Source organism: Sylvia atricapilla, chromosome 1 (assembly GCF_009819655.1).
Source record: "Sylvia atricapilla isolate bSylAtr1 chromosome 1, bSylAtr1.pri, whole genome shotgun sequence".
Classification (NCBI taxonomy): domain Eukaryota; kingdom Metazoa; phylum Chordata; class Aves; order Passeriformes; family Sylviidae; genus Sylvia; species Sylvia atricapilla.
The window spans coordinates 87,370,410-87,390,072 of NC_089140.1; the positions used below are offsets into that span (position 1 = coordinate 87,370,410).

The 19,663-nt window shown below is 35.5% G+C and overlaps 1 protein-coding gene across 1 annotated transcript in view; it reads right to left on the minus strand.

The window, feature by feature from the left end:
- The window catches only part of PTPN3 (protein tyrosine phosphatase non-receptor type 3), a 123,239-nt gene that overhangs the window by 57,432 nt on the left and 46,144 nt on the right, over nucleotides 1-19,663 (minus strand). The window contains exons 8-10 of the mRNA XM_066327155.1: nucleotides 11,368-11,488; nucleotides 7,358-7,445; nucleotides 2,637-2,725 (exon numbers count right to left, since the gene is read on the minus strand). Coding sequence (XP_066183252.1) covers nucleotides 2,637-2,725; nucleotides 7,358-7,445; nucleotides 11,368-11,488 — 298 coding nt within the window. The remainder of the gene's footprint in view (nucleotides 1-2,636; nucleotides 2,726-7,357; nucleotides 7,446-11,367; nucleotides 11,489-19,663) is intronic.

The following is a 19,663-nucleotide window of genomic DNA, read 5'->3' on the forward strand; positions in this document are numbered from 1 at the left end:
AACTAGCAATGTATTATGCATTCCTCAAGCGGTTCCGCTGAAGTTTTCAAAGCAGTGAAACTGCATACACAAAATAGCATTTAAGGCTTAACTCTAGCCACTGCTGATATAGAGAGTATTTCTGGTTTTGCCATTAATATTTTACATGCAAAATTAATTTGGAAATTACCACAGAACAGTTAAGCACCCTTGAGAATAACTTTGCAGAGTGTATAAAATACTGCATTAAATCCAAAGCTATTTTTTAAACCTATCTCGACTTGCATTGCCGCTGACTGATCAGTCAGCTCTTTACGTAGGTTGCTTTGATTGAAAAGCCTCTTTTTGCCAAGGCAGAACTCTCTCACTGCCTCTGTTCCTGAAAACTTTTGGTCCCCTTTGACTACTACCATATGGCATAGTTGTATTGTTGTCGTCCACTGCAGAGTATTTTACTTGAAATTTTGGGAAGAGTGCTTTGATGGTGTTTGCTGCCACCTTGAGTTCTAACTCGTTAATGGTGAAGTTCGCACAGTCCATAGGAAAAACCACTTGATACAAATGTTACATAAAGAGCCTAAATAAATACTACTTCAGGCATTACAGAAATACACCCTGCTTTGAGATCCAAAATAAAAGTGAGATTCCATACTACAAATACATCCCAAGCAACTCTGCTCTGGTGGCTTTCAGTGTTTGTTTGGAATGGACACCATTCCTGCACAAAGAATTATGATTAACTCATGCAAGATGCCTGAAATAAAAAAGTCAAAAAGTTAACCCCTGTGTAGGGAGCTTTTGCTTTCAAGACAAGAATAAATTTTTAGAGAGAGAGAGGGAGATAGAGATGGAACAAGAGAGTAAGAAAGCTTGGAACAATTGTATTAACAGTCAGCTGAAAATATTACTGCCTAAACTTCATGTTTTGGAGTTGGCATTATTTAAACTGAAAAACCTGCGGGTTTTATTTCCCTCAATTTTTTTCTGTAAATGAGAGTAGGTTTTTGCAAAAAATGTTTTAGCATCGGTGTTTTATTCCTCTGTGCTCTCCAGGAGTAAAAGTAGCACAGGAAGTTGTGGATTCCTCCTGCCTTGTGTGCTGTAAGCTGCTTTCCCCTTCCCTAAAAAATTCATATAGTCACAGATTTTAAAATGCCACTACTCTATGGTTTTCAGGAACAACTATTACCCATTCATACCTTACTTAGATCAACTAAGCTGGCAGAACAAGACTAGCACAGGACAGAAAATGTGCCTCCAACTGGCAGTTTTAAAAATTTGCAGCAGTTCTAAGAAGCTGAGTGGCTGACGCATAAGCAGCACTCAAGGCACAAGGATGAAAAATAAGTCTTTTATGCTTCAAAATGCAGTAGAAACGGAAAAATACAAGTTTTCTCTATGCTGCTGTATGAGAGCATTATTATTATTATTATTATTATTATTATTATTATTATTACTATATTTCAACTCCCAGGGAGCTGAAATGCAGCTCACAGCTATGGAAACAAAAAAAAAAAAAAAGAAAAATCCCGAGACTGTGTAGTGTATTTTCCCCTAGAATTTTAACTGAAACTGATTTTATTGATTTTCTATAGGAAATACCTGTTTGGTTTGGTTCATAAATTAAAGGATGGAATGACACTAGCATTTACTGAATACAGCGTTTTTTTGGTATAATTACTGGCCAAAAACCAAGGACAACACATTGGAATGCATTTTTCTGTCATGATTAAGAATACAGTACTATCTTACTGACAAAGTTATCCAGAAAAACTATTACAAATTCAAGAAAGAACTCACGTATAACATGACAAAGCTATAGTTTTATCAAGCATAAAAAAACCAAGTTCATACTTCTATTAAAACAGAAAGACTGGAAAAAAGTCCTTTGTGATCCAATCCAAAAACCTAAAGAAAATGCCCGACCTCCATATAATTTCTAATTCAAGTTGTAATTTTTAGTATAACTAATAAAGCCCAAAAGCATTTTGAAAAATTATAGTTATGTAACATCTCATGTCATTCACATTAGAGCTCTTGTGCACATTATTTCCTTGCAGAGGTTATTTTCTCCAGCACAATCATGCAGTCTAATGTTTTATGTATCAGCAAATAATGTGAAGGTCTCTTGCCTGCTTGTTAATGTTGTATACCCATACTTGATGAGATTTAAAAATGCCTAAATTATATTATCCTACTTCCTGTAAATCTGAAACTCCAAATAACTCATTTTACATTTCTGCTCCAAGAAGTATCTTCTTGCTGAATGCCATGTTAAAAGATTCAGACTGAACTTAATTCAGACTGAATTAGAGGCTGAGCTTCAATAGCAATACTGATCAGTTTTGTTTTTAAAGAGATATATTATTTGGTATAACAGCAGCAAATCTCTAAGACCACAGGATCTTCCTAATCATGTACTCATACCTGTACATAAATTAACTTGATCAAGACTTCACACAGTGCAAGGACTTCAAAAGTCTTAAAAGATTTAAAAGCCTAGGCAAGTTTCCATTTTTATCTAAGTATAAGGAAATACCACAATAGTCCATAAAGAACATATATATGTATGGTAAGCTTCTTTGGAATAAATGTGAAAGCAAATGGAAGTAAGATGGAAAAAACTGGACATATTTCTTTACAATAGAGGAATTTACCAGGGATAGAAGCTTGTACAGATGAGTTTTCTATACACAGCAATTCCACTGGATGCAATCCCAATCATAAGATCTAGATTATGGAGATCCTGCAAAAGAAAAATACTGTAAGAACATAGATGCAGTCTGTGTTTATGCACAGACTTTATCTACTGCACATTTATCTACTAACAAATTTATTTTCAAGCTTTCTATATCTAAATTGCCACACTTGAGGAAAAAAATCAATGACATTTTTGAGTTCTGATTTTTTGCACATCTCTTTCCTTTGATGTTATCTATTACACATTCTAAGTATTATTCATGCATTAAAACAAGATGTAATGTTCATCTTACTACCGTGGATATTCCTTAGGTCTGAATCAAGAGTAAATTTGCAAGTCTAGCTTTATTAATTTCAGGAAAGATGTTGAAGTACTTCCCAAGATTAGTCAGGTAAATGTCACAGAATTTTGAGAACTGAACAAAAATTGCCTGATTATATGCTGTTTAAAAAGAGAGAGGAAATAATTCCTGACTTTTTCCTAAAAGGTCTTACCAAGAAAGACTGCATAGGAGGTGACCACAATTTTGCATATGAGAATATGTTGGAGAAATACATGTGTACATGAATATTTCATACACTAAATGAAATCCATTATTAACCAAACCAAAAGGTGTGCATTAGCTTAACACATGCAACTGGAAAAAAACCCATAAATTTATAATCTTTTCTTGGTATTGAGGTACTCAAGAGAAAACACATTCTTCCATGTAAGCAGACATTTGAGTTAAAGAAACCTAAAAAGGCGGAGAGGAGAATGTTGGATGGTCATTTTGAGCCTAAACCCAGACTGATGTTGAAGAAGTTACAAATCTTGGCTTCCCGTTTCTTATGACCAATGCACATTAATGTGTTATTAAAGAGATTTCTAAACAGAGCTAAATGCATACATAAATCCACATGTAAGAAGAATCCATTGTTTAAAGCGTCAGGTTTGACTCAAAAGCAGTTTCAGACTGTTTTTAAAGGACAAATTCTCTTAAAGCCTTCAATAGCACAGCTGCTCCTCTAGATGGTACTCTGGGCTCAATTAACACACAGCTTTCATCCATGTCTAATCCCAATTTCCTTTTGTTAGTAAGGTATAGGGAAATAGAACAAGTAGCATGTGCTCTAACAATACTGTGGAAAGTGTACAATAAATCCTTTAAAAACAGTTGAATAAAAGTGTGATACAGGCACATGAATGAGTGAAGTCCAACCTAATTTACAAAGCATAATACAGGAATCCAGGACTGACATCCTAGTATTTTAATACTTGAGAAGAACACTGAGGTATTCAGAAGATTAACTGCCTATAGTTCAGCTATTTTTGCCATGATATGGCCATCCTAAAGCAGGGTAGAAAATTGTATTATTAGCACTTGGAGCTTACTCCAGGTTCCTGCTTTTAAAATCAATACTGTGAAGAAAAAGCAGCTTTAAAAGTAAAAGCTGAAAATCGACATGATTAAGCAGAAATAAAGGATTATCTAAAACACTTGACAGGGATTAATTAGGCTAAACTACTCTATTTTCTCGAGAAGCTTTGTCAGAACAAAGTTCATTCCTCACCCTCCTCTGCACCAGCCCAAACCACTAATCTCCCATGTTATTTGTTATGAATTCTCTTGTGTTGAGCCTAAGAAACACAGAATCAAGATGCTGGAATAGCATAAAGAGAGCATAAAAGCTGTACAGATAAAAAATTATTATGCCTGCCATTTAGCTAGTTAAGTACTGATTCCCATTTGATTCAATTTACAATTACCATCTTGATTTCTGTAGATATGGAAATAATATTGATTCAACAAATTTCCTACCTTCCACTCTCTGAGTAAAAAAGAATGATGAGTTAACAGCAGATTAATTATTGAGCAGGATAGTGGTCCAGAGTGAAAAGAAGATTAGGAATTCAAGAAATATCAATACAGTTTTAAGATACTGAATTCACTCTCCTGAGTCTCCTAACACTACTGCATTTTTTAATATTTTAGCAGTTCAGATCTTTCATCAGAAAAAAAGCAGGAGTGTTTGCAGATGAAAACTGAGCTCAGATTAAAGTTGCATGTTTACCAAGTTGCTAAAAGGAAAGCTCATACTTATGTTAAATATTTAACTTTGTATCATAAAACAAAAAAATTAAGGAAGCTATATATGCATCTGCTCTTCAAGAAACATTATCCAAAAGTTTCCCAGTCTCAACCACCAGTACAGGAGCAACATTCTTTGGGCCAGGAGTATAAAAGCCAGGTGTTACCTGGTTCTTCTGCCATATACAGTCTAAGAGGAACAAGATCATCAGAATCCACAGAGATAAAGCCTTTCACACAGAGACAGTTTAATTAGCCCCTGCTAAATCTGGTCAAGCATTGGGATGTGACAAAACTGGAAGGATGATTTAAAAGCAGTACACTGGTTGGAGGATATCAGGAGGCACTGTCAACATCCCTGCCAAAGCAGGGGCAGGACACATCCTTTGTGAAGAAGCAGCTTGTAAACCTTCACTGTAAACTTACAGGCCTGCAGGAGCAAGGCCAACCTCGTGCTGGCTGAGAGGTTTGTTTTCCTCACAGCATTCAATCCAACCAGTGACTTGCAACTGCTGTTTTGGAAGTAGAAAACTTCAGAGACCAACTACACCCCTACTAACAACTCCCCTTCTCAGCTTCAGGTTATTTACAGCTAGAGGATTTCCTGGGTAAGAAGTTTCTTTTATATTTAATGGACTCCAGTGACTGCCTAACTGCTCCTGATGGCTATTTCACCATGGGCATCCATTAAATCAGAAGTAACGCTTACAGTTCAACTGCACCCTTATGGAAAAAGTTCCTTTACTTAAACCTGAAGATCCTTAAACCTTTTATTACCAAAGAAAAAAAAAATGTTGGCTATTCACATTCTCCATGCTGTTCACTTGGTACAGAAGGCTTTTCCTTAAAACATTTATGTTTGTTATCCTTTTCTGTACTTTTCTTTTTCCATTACCTACTCTGAGATAAGGAAGGGAGAGGAAGAATGAACATTAACATTCAAATGATATCGAAACTCAATTTGAAAGGTGTGATATTTTCTGGTTTGCTTTCTATTTCCCTCCTAGCAGCTTCTAAATGTTTAGATGTCTAGCTCAGCTGCTAAAAAACCCAGATCACTTCAAATATTTCATCCTTAAAAATACTGAATCGAGATAAAACTATTATTTTGAATTGAAACAGTAGCAAGATGGTCTGCAGTGAAATTTCATTTAGCTGAAAATGTCTGAATCCAGTCTATATCTTCACTACTTGGCAGTGGTATGACCACTACTGACATCCTGCATGCAGTTCAGGGGCCTGCAGCTCAGGAAGGATAATGGAAATTGGGAGAGCTTTCAGAAACAACATCCTGTTAATATTAAGAGACTGTCACATAGTGGAAGTCTTAGCACTCAAGTTGGCTTATCAAAATACTAGGCTATAATAGAAGTTCAAAGGCAAATATCCAATCAAGTTAAGTGCATATAGTGATCTCAAGGGTAACACTAAGAGCTTCTTCAATAAAATAGAAAGGTGACAGATGACCCAGTGGACAGACTATACAAAGTCAGATTTAAGTAGATCATTTCCTTTCCTTTCTACTTTTCTCCATTCTTAAAAAAAGCATCTACTATCTGAGCACTGAATTTCATGAATATGAATGTAATTACAGTGGCTTCATAGAGAAGTACTTCAGGAATTCCTAGAAATTCAATGCAACACTCACTTATTTGTGGCAGCATAAAGAAAAACAAGAAGAAAATATGCTGAAAGAAGTAAATTACTCATTCTATTCCTTCCTCATCAGGATTACTAACAAAACTCAAAAAAAGTTAAGAAAACTAATTTCCTAGGTGAAGATAACTTCTAGTTATCTGTAGTCACTTCCTTCAGTTTTTACACTACAAGCCTTATACCAAAACAATTTACTATTGCATAGAAGCACAAAAGGTAACTTGCACACTAGGATACAAGTAAATAAGCATTTTGGGGATTCACTTCAGATGAATACTGTAGTCAAAAGATTAAACAGCAGCAGACAATGAAATACTAGGATAGGTTTCTTATCAATGCACACCCTGTTTCTAACAGATTTCAAATAAATTTTTAGTGCTTATCTCTCAAGCTGTTAAATACTTCTTAGATTTACCCTGGAATCAGGGAACACAGGAATTTAAACAAAAAGAAAAATCTCTATATTCTTAATGCTTAAGAAATTAGTGCTAGAAATTCAGAGAAATTAAACTCTAAAAACATCTGCCAACTAATAGCACTAAACAGACCATTCATTTTCTTTCATGCTAAGACAGTCAGAAACCTTTGTAAAATTATTAAGTAAAATATATTACAGTAATTAAATAGTTTATCTTAAAAATACTTTGTTACACTTTTGAGGAGCTCTAGCTTATTTGGTTGAAATTCCAGCACCCATGTCACACATAAATTATTGAAAGATTACCAAGCTCTAATTAAATTAAGTAAATAAAACATATGATAAGGTCAATACTTAAATATTACTTTTTTTACTGCTATTAATTAATGTAAAAAGAACAAACAAAAAACCCAAAACCAAACCAAAACAAACAAACAAACAAAAAAACCCCAAAAAAACCAAAAACAAAAACAAAAAACCCACAACACATATAAATTTACTTTCCAAGGGAAAACTTGCAATGTAAACATACTCTACCACTGTGCAATTCCACTCCATAGAAATCAAGTGTTCTTGCTATATTTATATAGCAGGATTCTGCTTCAGATTGCTTGAGGCCACTAAAAGAAGGAAAAAAATAATAAATATGAACCACAGGCAAGTCAAAAATAAAAGATATTATATCATATTTATTCCAAATGCATAAAAACAGAAGAATGTAAAAGTCCAATGTCTGAGAAATAATGCCACATTAAGTAGTGCTATGTTTTCTTTACTGGTGAAGACCCTGTTAAAGAACTCTCAAAAACTTGAGTGAATTATACGTGATATTATTACCTTAGCCATTCTGGACCAGCATTTTTAGAAAAAAAAATTGTTATGTGTTATGTTCAAAGGGATGAGGAAACAATTCCCCTCTAAAGTTTTACTTTTTAGTAAGAAGCTGTATCTGTAAATATTGTATATTTCATAGTCTCTCAGAAAGAAGTCACTTAGAAGAAAGATGGGAAGCACAAATGTACTAATAAATAAAGTAGAGAGAACAGATTAGATGTTAAAATTATGAAACTCACCAGGGAAAAGCCATCCAAGTTTACCTAAAATCTGTAAGTCCTAAAGTACTTTTTTCTCCTGCAGCTAAGACATAAAAGCATTTGACCTTCTTCTCTTCAAGAAAGCTTCTATAAGTACAGGTAAAAACAACTCTTTGCTAGGTGAGCTTCCAAAACAACATGCATAAAATTACATTAACGAAATACAATTTAAGTACAACCTGCAAAAAGCAGACATAACATTGAGTTATGTTAAGAACTCCAGCATCTATTACTTCCAATTAATATCCCTCCTTTTAAATACTAAGCCATCAAAATACAATGCCCTAAAACAGTCACTCTAGGAAATATTATATCATGCTGCAGAAAACTGAAAGCTACCTTGAACTGGAAAGCCATGGCCAGTGTGGCTTGAGGATGTCATTATATCAGGAAAAATGAGAGCAAAGATGAAAAAGCGTGCTGTTTGTCACAATCCTAAACTAAACTGATTTCTCAGGTCAACATGTACACTATTGTCACTTTGATTCTGAAGTAGTTTTGTTGACCTTATCACTTTGACTGTGTCAGAAAATTACAGAAGCAAACCAAGGTGAAATGGCCATTGTTATACAAAATTTTCACTGAAAGTGATTAAATACTGGAATAGTCTGCCTGGGGTGGTGATGGGAGTTACCATCACTGGATGTGTTTAAAGCAGACTGGATGTGGCACTCAGTGCCATGATCTAGTTGAGGTGTTAGGGCTGGGTTGGACTCGATGATCTTGAAGGTCTCTTCCAACCTACACATTCTGTGATTCTGTGAAAAGGATGCTGAATATGTTTACAAGAGTACATTACTGTCATTTTAAATAATTTGATCAAGTACTTTGTTCAGAAGGTCTGCTGCACACTAACAAGATATGCCTGTAAATTTTAATTCTCTATTTGTGTACTCCATCTTCACCAGACCAGTCATGCCTAGTGTTTTGAAAGGCCAGCAAGTATCTCAGCACAGACTTAGGTTTTTTGCTCGTTGTTGTTACACCCTCCTACTTAATCAGAGGTGAAATGAAACCTTCAGGTCCCTAAGCAGATGGTAATTATTCAGTGAGATAAACAGGCAAGAGGAAACTGGTCTTGATGTTCCAATTTTTATAGGTGTAGATACCCAAGGACTAGCAAACCTCATCTGGAATATAACCATCCTATTTAGTTTCAAATGCGTCCTTCTCTTCAAACTGATGGTTGGATCTAGCAAGCACTATGAAAACCTTACCAATTTGGATAATATCTAAAATCTCAGATTGCATCAGTAACTAAGCAAAACACAGCAGGAAAACCATGTTAGAACAAACTACATACAGAAAACTCCCCCTATGGATTTAGGGATGAACACAGAAGGAAAGTCTCTGAAGTGACACCAGCTCAGTATGACAATAGCTGCTTTCTTAAAGGCTACATACTGTCCAATGCACAGTGTGACACGGACTTGTTCAGGGGATACTTGCTCAGATTTTGCAAAGCAACATAAAATGTAGGTAACAAAACCCTTGTACTGAGTTACAACACATAACACAAAACATAACTTTCTCAAGTCTGTATTTCAGCAATTCAAGCCTTTTTATTTTCCTTTGTGAAAGTTTCCCAAAGGATAGACACTAAGGACTGAAAAAAGGATAGATGTTTATAGGGTTGGCTTTGAAGCCCTGTTACCTAAGAATACCAATTTCAAAGCTATAATAATTTATAGATAACCTGTATGGTTTACAGCAATTTTTTTTTTTAGCAGAAATCACATTCCAAAGAAACTATGTTCTCTCAAAGGGTAAAAAAAACTTTTCCTTTCCATCTTTCCTTCCCAGCAGCTCTGGTGAACACCAGAACCATTCTTGTCAAGTATGTTCTTGGCACTGATCTAGTCAAATTATTACTTATGTCTGAGACATAAGTATTCTCTACAAATACCAAAGGAGTATGCAAGAAATACTGCCAGGATAAACAATAAATTGTCTGCCTCTCCTTGCACTCTGAAGTAAACTGGCCTTAAGAGCTAAGTTTCAAAAGAGGTGTTAAAACAATAAAGAAACATTTTTTCCAGTCCAATTTACTCGGTATTTTTATTCAGACCTTCAATTACCAACATCTCTGTTAATTCCAACACAGAAGTTAAACTTCTCAATCATCAAGGCTTCACCCCACCAAAGACACTTAATGAAAGCATTGATATCACTGGAAGGACCCAGAGAAGAAAGAAGTCTTTCCAACAGACCCAGCACACCTTGGTCTGGACCAATGCTACCCTCTGATCTTCCCTCTGCAGAACATAACCAGTTCTATATCTCTAGCTACCACACCACCAAATACATGAGCTCAACCCCACCACTCCCAGACTCTTCAGAAACTTCCCTCAGTGGCCTCCAAGATTACTGTTTCCTACAGACAAGCAGATTTATTCACTCCTGTCTAAAAGTCCACCTCAAAAAGCTACTGAGCCTACTGGAAACTGCAAATTAATTTGGAAGGAGTAGAGGGATCAGCTATTGTGTACCTGAACACAAACTGTTCAGAAAGCAGTCCAGATTAGTATCTCCAACAGAAAGTTGGAGTTAAGAGTTCAGTGGTTATCTCCTTTTACCCCATAAATTGCAATGCCTATTCTGGATGGCTAGGGAGCACATGTGAAGTTCATAACTACTCACCACACCCACTAGCAGTAAAGAAACTAGAGGGAAAAGTAGGAATATTGAAAGATGAGAAGAAAACAGCTGAGGGACATTAGGAAGAGATGAAAATGGAAACATTTCAGGGTATAAATCAAAGAAACTAAGAGAGCAGGGAATTAGCTCTGCCGCAGTTAAGATACAGACAGAGAAAACAAGCCTACAGAGACTTGGATTTCATTTGCTCACAGACAATTTTAGATTGGTATATTTGCATTCAGCTTGCAAGTATCTGATCAACACCACTAATTCCAAAGCTGCAGTCTTACAAGAGACAAATCAGTAGGGTCAGAAAAAATAATTAGCAGAGCACTGACTGGAATAATCTGTTGCAGCCTTTGTATTACACTCAGGAGAGGGGAATGAAAGCACAAAGTTGATTGAAGTGTTTTATGGTTATGGCATTTCTTCGAGTTTTTTTCCTTATATAGACAAAAAAAAATCTATAGAATTTGAAAAATGATCAAATGTCCTTCATGCAGCAAACCCCTCAAACATCTAGTATAGTGTTCTAAATTGTTGCCTTTATAATAATAATAATAATAATGTTTAAGGCTAATTAATCTACTGGAAGTTATAACTAGAAATTTATTTAAATTTAGCATCATACTCTGAATATAATTAATCTAGCATCACTATGATAAACCCAAGTATTTCATTTAACATAAGCTATATGAAATACGACTGGATGTTTTAATGAAACTACTAAGAACTTGAGTCTTCCTTTTGACATCCTTTTTTTCTTTAAAAGCTCAAGAGGTGAGAGAGAACTAAAAGTTCACATTACCTGTGTTGCTCATGTAGCGTTTCTACTTTGGTAAGAAAATCTTTGTTCTGCTCCGGTATAAAGTTGTAATTTGATAGATATCCTGAACAATGTACTGAAGCATTATAGTCTCCAAGTTGTGCTGTAAAGAAACAAGAAACACAAATACAAAGTTTTCATAGTTTACTGGATTTTTGTTTAGAAAAAATTCCTTCTCATGAAAACACATATACATATGGGAAAATGCAGAAATTACCAATTATTTCTCAACAGATGAGAAGTGTTGAACATAGGGAACTGTATGACCTCAGCGAGGTAAGATTTTTTTCAAAATACACTTACCATAACTATAATCTCAGGCACTGAATGACTCAGTACTTTTTTTAGTTACTTATGTAGCCTCACTTTTGCATCACAAGCTCTAACAGCACCAGACAGATGTCATGTGCCATGCCAACACAGACGTGCAGCACTGTAACATCAGAGAACACCAAACTGCTTCAGTAAGAGATAGCAAACGAAATCAATTTGACACGTTTACTTGACTAGAACATATTAGAAGTCTTCAGCAAGATCTGTCACTTAGAAAGCATCCACTCTTCACAAATAAAGGTGGAAATCACTCTACTACCAACTATTGCACTGTCCTAGAAATTCAGCTGTGAATTTCTTAACAGAACCCGTGAAGTAACTGCTGATTGACACATAACATTACTGAGCTGCTACAAAAAGTAAATAACTATAACCTGTACTAACCTTCCTTTTCATAAGGAGTATGGAATAGTGATGCTAAAGCCTTGAAGTTTCCCAGAAGTTATCAGTATGATTTGCAAATTAGCAGAAAAGAAGGTAATTGAGAGACTGCAAACAATTCAGCATTGAAAGCTCTCCGCCAATTAAATCAAAGTTCAAGACCACACTTTTAGGATATATTATCAATAACATCAACACTATTTTCCAGAAAGATTAAAAAAAATTAACTAATTCAAGTTGAGGAGCGTGAGAGGCACATAAGAAATAATTTACATCTAGTAATTATGTAGGATCAGTAATGCAGGGGATAACTAATATTTGCCACTTATATATATTTAAACTGCATGATTTATATGGCCCAGAAAACGGAACTACAATGATACAAGACAATTCCCAGGGAAATGCAGTCAAAAGCTTATATGGTTGCATAGCAATTGTCTGCATCAAGAGAAATATTTAAATAAAAAAGGAAATGATAAAGAGTAACTAATTTACTTTGAATGTAGATGGTCTTGCATATGTAGTTCTTTCTTTTTAAAGGTAGCCTAAACTTCAAATTAATTAGCAAGTGGCAGACAAAGGACTAAATATTTAGCATGAGAGCCAAAACCTATATTTGAACATTACTGTAAAATTTATCTGAAGAAGAACAAAAAAACAAGAAAGAGAAAAAACAAACCAAAACAAAGAAAACCCCAAACCAATAAAGACAGTAGATGCAGAAGTATCATAAGAAACTGAAATTATTTTTATGAATAACCATGAATTGACAAAAGTCCAAACCTGCCAATGCTAAGTCTAAGGCAACAGCAACAGAAGCAAAAATTTGGAACTTTTAGAACTAAGTAGTATGTTTATAACAGTGTAAAACAAACCACACAATTTCACAATTATAGTAGTTGATTGAGGACTCTTTCCTTTACTAGTCATTAACACAACCCATCTTTTCTATGAAATAATCTACATCTTTAAGGTTTGTTGCAGGCAGTTTGAATTCCAATCTTGCCAATGGGAAAAGACCAGACTGACAGTAATAAGATAATGTAGTTTTCTACTTCAATTTTCTTTGCAATAGTAAAAGATATTTTACTGTAGTTTCACCTTCTCTAAAGGGGACAACTGTTATTCCTTCATACATAATGAGGTAGAGTCTTCTTTCTAATCTTCTAAATAGGCTACTCTGGTTTTTTTCCTCTCTTGCTCCTAGCTACCCAAGGCCATACCAACAAGGGGAGCAATTTAGCTTCTCCAACTCCCTAGCCAGCTGTTACAGCAGAAGAGAAACATCTTGCAAGACTGATGATCTTGTGTAAGATTTAATTATCCGAGCAGGAAAACAGTCAGGACATACTGAGACATCAGCAAGAATAATAACCCATGATGCTTCTATCTCTTTACTGGATTTCTCCAGAAGAGACCAGAAGGGCAGGAAATATTAAAGACCTATTTCTAATCTGAGTTTCTCCTGAAATTCACAGTTGCTTCTCTGATCATGAGTCAGCGGATACTAACTCAATGAAGATAGAGTATAAAAATAATATCTTAACCTTTCTCCATTCTAGATCACTGATGCTCTTTGATTTATTATAACTGGAAAACGATATAGAACAAGTGGATCTAAGAATGAGCCAAAAACAAACAAACAGACCAACCCCTGATATTTGAATACCAGAATATTGTATTTTTAAGTTATATGAAAAGCTTTATGTTATATGAAAAATATATTTGTTATATGTTAAGTTACATGAAAAGCTTTAAAGAAAGGAATGTGATGGACCATTCATTTAGAAGGTCATATTCAGTAAAAAATGAGGATGTTTATTTTCTAATTTCTAGCAAAAGAAGAGTCAATAGCCAAGTAGCCATGCTGACATGCCAAAACACTAGTTCTACAAACTTTCAATAAAATAAGAGGTTATAAGTGCTTGAAACACAAGTCTTGAGATGTATATTTACAGAGCATAGGATCTGTCTACACCTTATTGAAGCCTAAACAAGCCATATATTCTTCAAACTTTTTTCAAAAGATATCAGATAACCTTCAAGGTGCATGCAGATGACCTTGTTCTCCAATTCTACAGACTAAGATTGTAAATAATAATACAAAAATTGCATAAAAGTAATAGCACCAGAACCTATTTCTGCACATGGACATTTCAACTTCCTATAGACCTGAGAAGTGCACCAGAAAAGAATCAAGCCTTTTCATACTGAATTTGCAACTTTTTTTCAATTTTAATATTTTAGGTCACATGAATAAAGTACAAAAGTGAATTGAGTTGGCCATTTTATAAAAAAGGATAACTACATGGACAGATCAGGTTCACAGGGCAACAGAATAAACAAACCACAGGAAGAGTCTTGCATATAAATTGTAAAAATCCTCAGGTATAAAACTGCAGTCCAGGATTAAAACACAGGATCACATGACTGGCCTCCAAATCAGGACAGCAATAATGACTCACATTCTTGAGATGAGAGTGAAATGTAGTATTAAAGGCTAATGATTAATTTATCTTCATATGAACATATTAATCTATACAGTTTAATCAGTTTAGAAATTTTAAGTAATTACTTCTTGGCACAAAATGAGAACAGAGAAAAGATGAGCTTCCTAGCATAAACTGTTTCTCAACCGTAACTACAAATTATTCAAGTATTTTAAAGTTTCTGGAATCAGAAAACAGTCTGCTATAGCAGAATTCAGTTTCAAAAAAAATGTAGACATTCATTAAAGACAGACTGAAATGGTATATTAGAATGAGCAAAATGACACAATGTTGAAAATGGTTTTCAGAGAGAAATTCCTAAAAGGACCAAAACCCTTAGAAGTGAATGTTGAGAGAAGGAAAGTTGTATCAAACAAGTGGGAACCTGTATCCAAATAAGGATGTGAACATGAACACTAACCCACTCAGCCTCTACAGGACAAGTAGAACTAGCTGTCATGTGAGTTAAAACTAACTTGTTTTGTAAAAGGAAATAATGCTTCACACTCAAGAGCTCTTACAAAATGTTCAGCCTAGGCATGACAGTAAATAGCTGCCTATGACCACTTACAACAGCTGGCCATTTTGTGGTAAGACAGAATGAGAAATTAGGCATTAATAAAAACAAAGGAACATTTGTAGAGGAAAAAAAAGGAAAACTGTGCATGCACAATGGTAGTCTCCAAGTTATTTACCACTCCAGAATGAAAAATGAGCCAGTCATTGTAATGCCTTTTAATAAAAGAACTAAAAAATAAAAATCAGCAGCTCAAAACCCAGACACAGTTAAACAACACAAAAAATAGTCTCAATGAAAAGGAAGAAACAAATTAAAACCTATAAATTATACTGAGTTGCTGTTTCTGCTTCTCAAATACAACATGTACTTCAGAAACCATACAGACACAATCAAAAAAACTATTGAGAAAAGCAAAGTATAATCCAAAGTACAAAGATTATTCATTTTGAGAAAGTATTGGTATAAAAGACTTAAGGCAATAGTTACCAGTACTCCCAAAACATTATGAGGCTTTTCCAAACTAATGCATCTGATCCTCTGCCATATATGTTGTTTCTTGGCATTCACCACTACTCATCTGAGAATCACAAAATCATTTAGTTTGGACAAGAGTTCTAAGATCATTGAGCCCAACACTTAACCCAGCACTGCCAAGCCCACCACTAAACCATATTTCTCCATGCCACATCTGCAAATTATTAAATAGCTCCTGGGATAATAGCTCCACTTTCCTGGACAGCCTCTTCCAAAGCCTGACAACCTTTTTGGTGAAGAAATTTTTCCTAATCCAGAACCTAAACCTTTCCTGGTGCAACTCAAGGCTGTTACCATGAGTGTAATACTGTATAACATGGACCTTGACCTTAGGAAACTCTTCTTTCCTCCTTTTCAGTTATGTTACATAAAAAATATTTAACAGGTTCATCCAACTTAAAAACACAGAAGGATAGTATCAAGGCTATGAGGCACTGCAGAAAGTCAGCTCCTTCAGCTACAGCACCGGCCAGTATCCCGATCTGAGCTTCTCCACTCCACAGGAGACTGTACCTTGTTTTGAGGTGTTATAGTTCAAAAAATTATTTGTGGATTAATGGAATACCATCACATAAACAATTGAAGGAATGAGCTCCTGAAGTGGCCTCTGTATTGCCTAACACAACTGTAAGATATAATTAAAGAAAAACAGCCCAAAAGAGCTGGAAAGTTGCTGCATAAAATCAGGACACTCTTAGAAGGTTTGTTGTACAGAGATGCTAGCAAGCTCAGGAGCAGCAATCTAGAATTCAGTGAACCATATGGAAGGAAATGGGAATGTATTTCAATTAATGTCTCCAAGCTGATTCTTTTATTGGGAGTTTCATCACCATCACACATACAAAACTGGCACTGCTGATGACAGGTACTATAAGATGCGATAAAAGGTACCTCTGAACAGCACTGGTGCAGGCTTCAGAAGAACAGATGTGTCATGTACACAATCCTCACACTACCCAACCATATCTAGTAAGTAATTTCAAACACTGGAAATTCAACTCAAAGTTCTCTCTATTTATCTAGTCTGATTTTGGTTCTAAAGCACAAAGGCTAAAGATGACCTGAAAAGAAGCAGAAGCCTGGCTGATCTGTAAGCAAATCTCTCAGCTCACACGAGATTTCCTTCTGAGCACTATTTCACTTCAAGAAAGCATGGGAGGGGAGCATACACAGAAAAATCCCCAAATGCTAACCATGAAAAGAGAGGTGACCATAAACTAGGAAGTCTCAGGGGTCAACGTAATTTCTGTAAAGTGAGGCAAAATGAAGGCAAGTTAGAAGAAAGAGGCAGTCCTCACTCTGGTGCTGCTGTTGATGTTTCCCTAAGTCTTACATCCCATCTCTACCTCTGGGATATCCATCCTCTGGCCAAAATTCTATCTCTCTTACTCCCAGTTTGTGAGAAACTTTCACACCAAGTTCAGCTTTCCTTGACTCCTCATCATCACCACCCTTCTTTCCTTAGAGGAGGTTAAAATCCATTTGAGTGCCTAGCAAACAGTCAACCTCTTTCTGTGCGAAGTCCCAAAGACAGACAGCAGTGTGCTGGAGATGATTCCTGGTTCTTGAAGCAGGGCTGAAAGGAGCAGTACTGCAGGAGAGAAGAGCAACCAGTGCTCAGGAAAAAACAAGCTTAGAAGCATTCATAATATCTTTGCTGGCTTTACTGCTGTGCTTCAGATTTAAGTCCCAAGTCAGCAATGGATTTATTAAGATAAGAGCATATTCCACAAAACCCATGGGATTTCTTACATACCAATAACTGGGCATTTAAACAATGGCCTGGAAAAGGCAATTTGCAACACGAAGTGATGGAAAACAAGCGTTGCTATATCAGTTTTGTGACATTTTATATTAAAAAAAGGAATAGTCATACTGTATAGGTTTCTTTATTTAGTTTCATTGACAGTACAACATTCCCATTTCACACTACTAAAAACACACAATTTATCATTAAGATTTTTCAGTGTGAGTCTATCCTTCTAACTTCACAATTATGAAATTATTTGAAACGCACCTTAACAAGTTCTTCTTAAAAAAAAAGAAAAAAAAATTCAAAATCCACCAATTGTTTTGTCACAAAGAACATTCTTGATAAAACACTAACAACTTATTCTTGAAGTGTCTGAACTATGCTCGTAATCAGGTTCAGTCACATGTTGTTCAGACACAGTATTCACACCCACTTGCATTCCCCTGTAACTCAGCCCCGCCAGGCAACACAGGGTGTGCTGTAGCGGGGCAGAGGGATGTGTCAGAGCTTTATTTCAGAAACAAATACCTGCACAAAGGGCACTACAGAGAAGCAGCATCCCAGCAGCACAGCAGATACCACCAAAAACTGTCCCATTGTAAAATTCAGACAAAGTCTCTGAAGGTCAACCACACAACCAGCACATTGAAAAACTTTATTTAAGAAGGAAGTGCAGAAATATCAAACACCAGACTCCATACACCATACAGACTACATACAGTGAAAGAGATCTGCTTCAGCCCTCCCGTCAGCAACAACTGCTACACCTTTTAAATAAACAACCCACAAGGTTGTCAGATAACAAGGATTTCCCCTTCTGCATACAAGGGAAGCTACAGAAGGAGAGGGCAGCCAAGAAGCGGCAGTAAATAGGTCAGGTAGAACTGATTCATGGCAACCTCAGACAATGGATTTCTCATACCAAGCACTTCAGCTCTCATTACTAAGTACGATTAGAAATTAAAACACTAATAGAAAACTACTTAAAACAATTTCAGTTGACAGCAATCACAGGAAACATGACTCCATAAGGAAACTGAAACCCTTGATCTCAAAAATGTCTTTCCTATGCCATCATCTTCAGGTAAAAGCAAAAAACACCTTAAGGGAATATGTCTTTCTTTTAAACATTTCATTCCTTACCAATGCAGAGAATATATATCAGTATCATACAAGCAGGAACAGAAAGGAAATCAGACAGAAAAATAAGGTTGCTTTTGGGTTTGGGGTTTTTTGCACTTTGGTATTTTTAATTAAAAAAGAAAAATAAACCAAATAAGAAATCCCCACCACACGGTAAAAGCAGCCCTATCAGGAGTTAGAAAAAATCACGCAAATAGCTTGATGGGAAATTCAAAATCCACCATAAAAAAATATCAAAACACACTAATATCCTTTGACAATCTTCACTGTCCTATAATTCCCCTTTAGTAGAAAGAACTTCATTAGCAGATGTCCTAGGCTAAGCACTCAGAAGGGAACAGTCATAAAACTGAAGGAGAATTAAGAAAAACTTTGAGATTTGGGGTACACTAGCTATGGTGCAATTAATTTCACTTTGTGATAAAACCTTTTCATTCTTCGATTTTGAGCTTTAGCACAACTAGATCACCAATAGTTCATTTAGCAATCCTAATGGTGCAGAGTGTTTCAGCCTCCAAGTGCCCTTACTGGGCCTCAGAAAAAGCAGAGCAGGATGCATTTCATTTGCCTCCAAAACTGGGACTGCCACGTACTATGGAAAATTTCAATTGTTCTTACTGAAGCTTGAATCTGACTACAGTTTCATTTTATAAAAGGGTGCTACATATGACATGCTTAAAAAAAAGCAAATGTTTCATAGACTCTTGGGGTTTTAATAGATACGAAGAGTTTATCACATTCTTCTTTGAAAACCAGACTTTAATTATTTTAGCTTGGTTCTTATTTCAAACAAAAATTACCTTAATTGTTTCTGTGGGCCTTGTTAGCCTTTCCATAAAAGAAATGAGGTTCAGCCAGATAATTACACAACTATTCTTGCATACTTTCCCCTGACTGCTCTACCAAATATGCAAACTACACTAAACCTTCAACCTGGTTTTTTTTTTTTATTATTTGTTTAATGAGAAAGGTCTTCCTCCAGCTGTTTTTCACTATCTGTTGAGGATGCTTGTGAGGCATTGTCAGACTCCAATTTGGTTTTCCTACAGAAGATGTTTTTCTAGTATCATCATTTGAATTTTTTTTTTGCCAGTTGAAGGCAGATGAGAAGGATGTAAGTTCTTA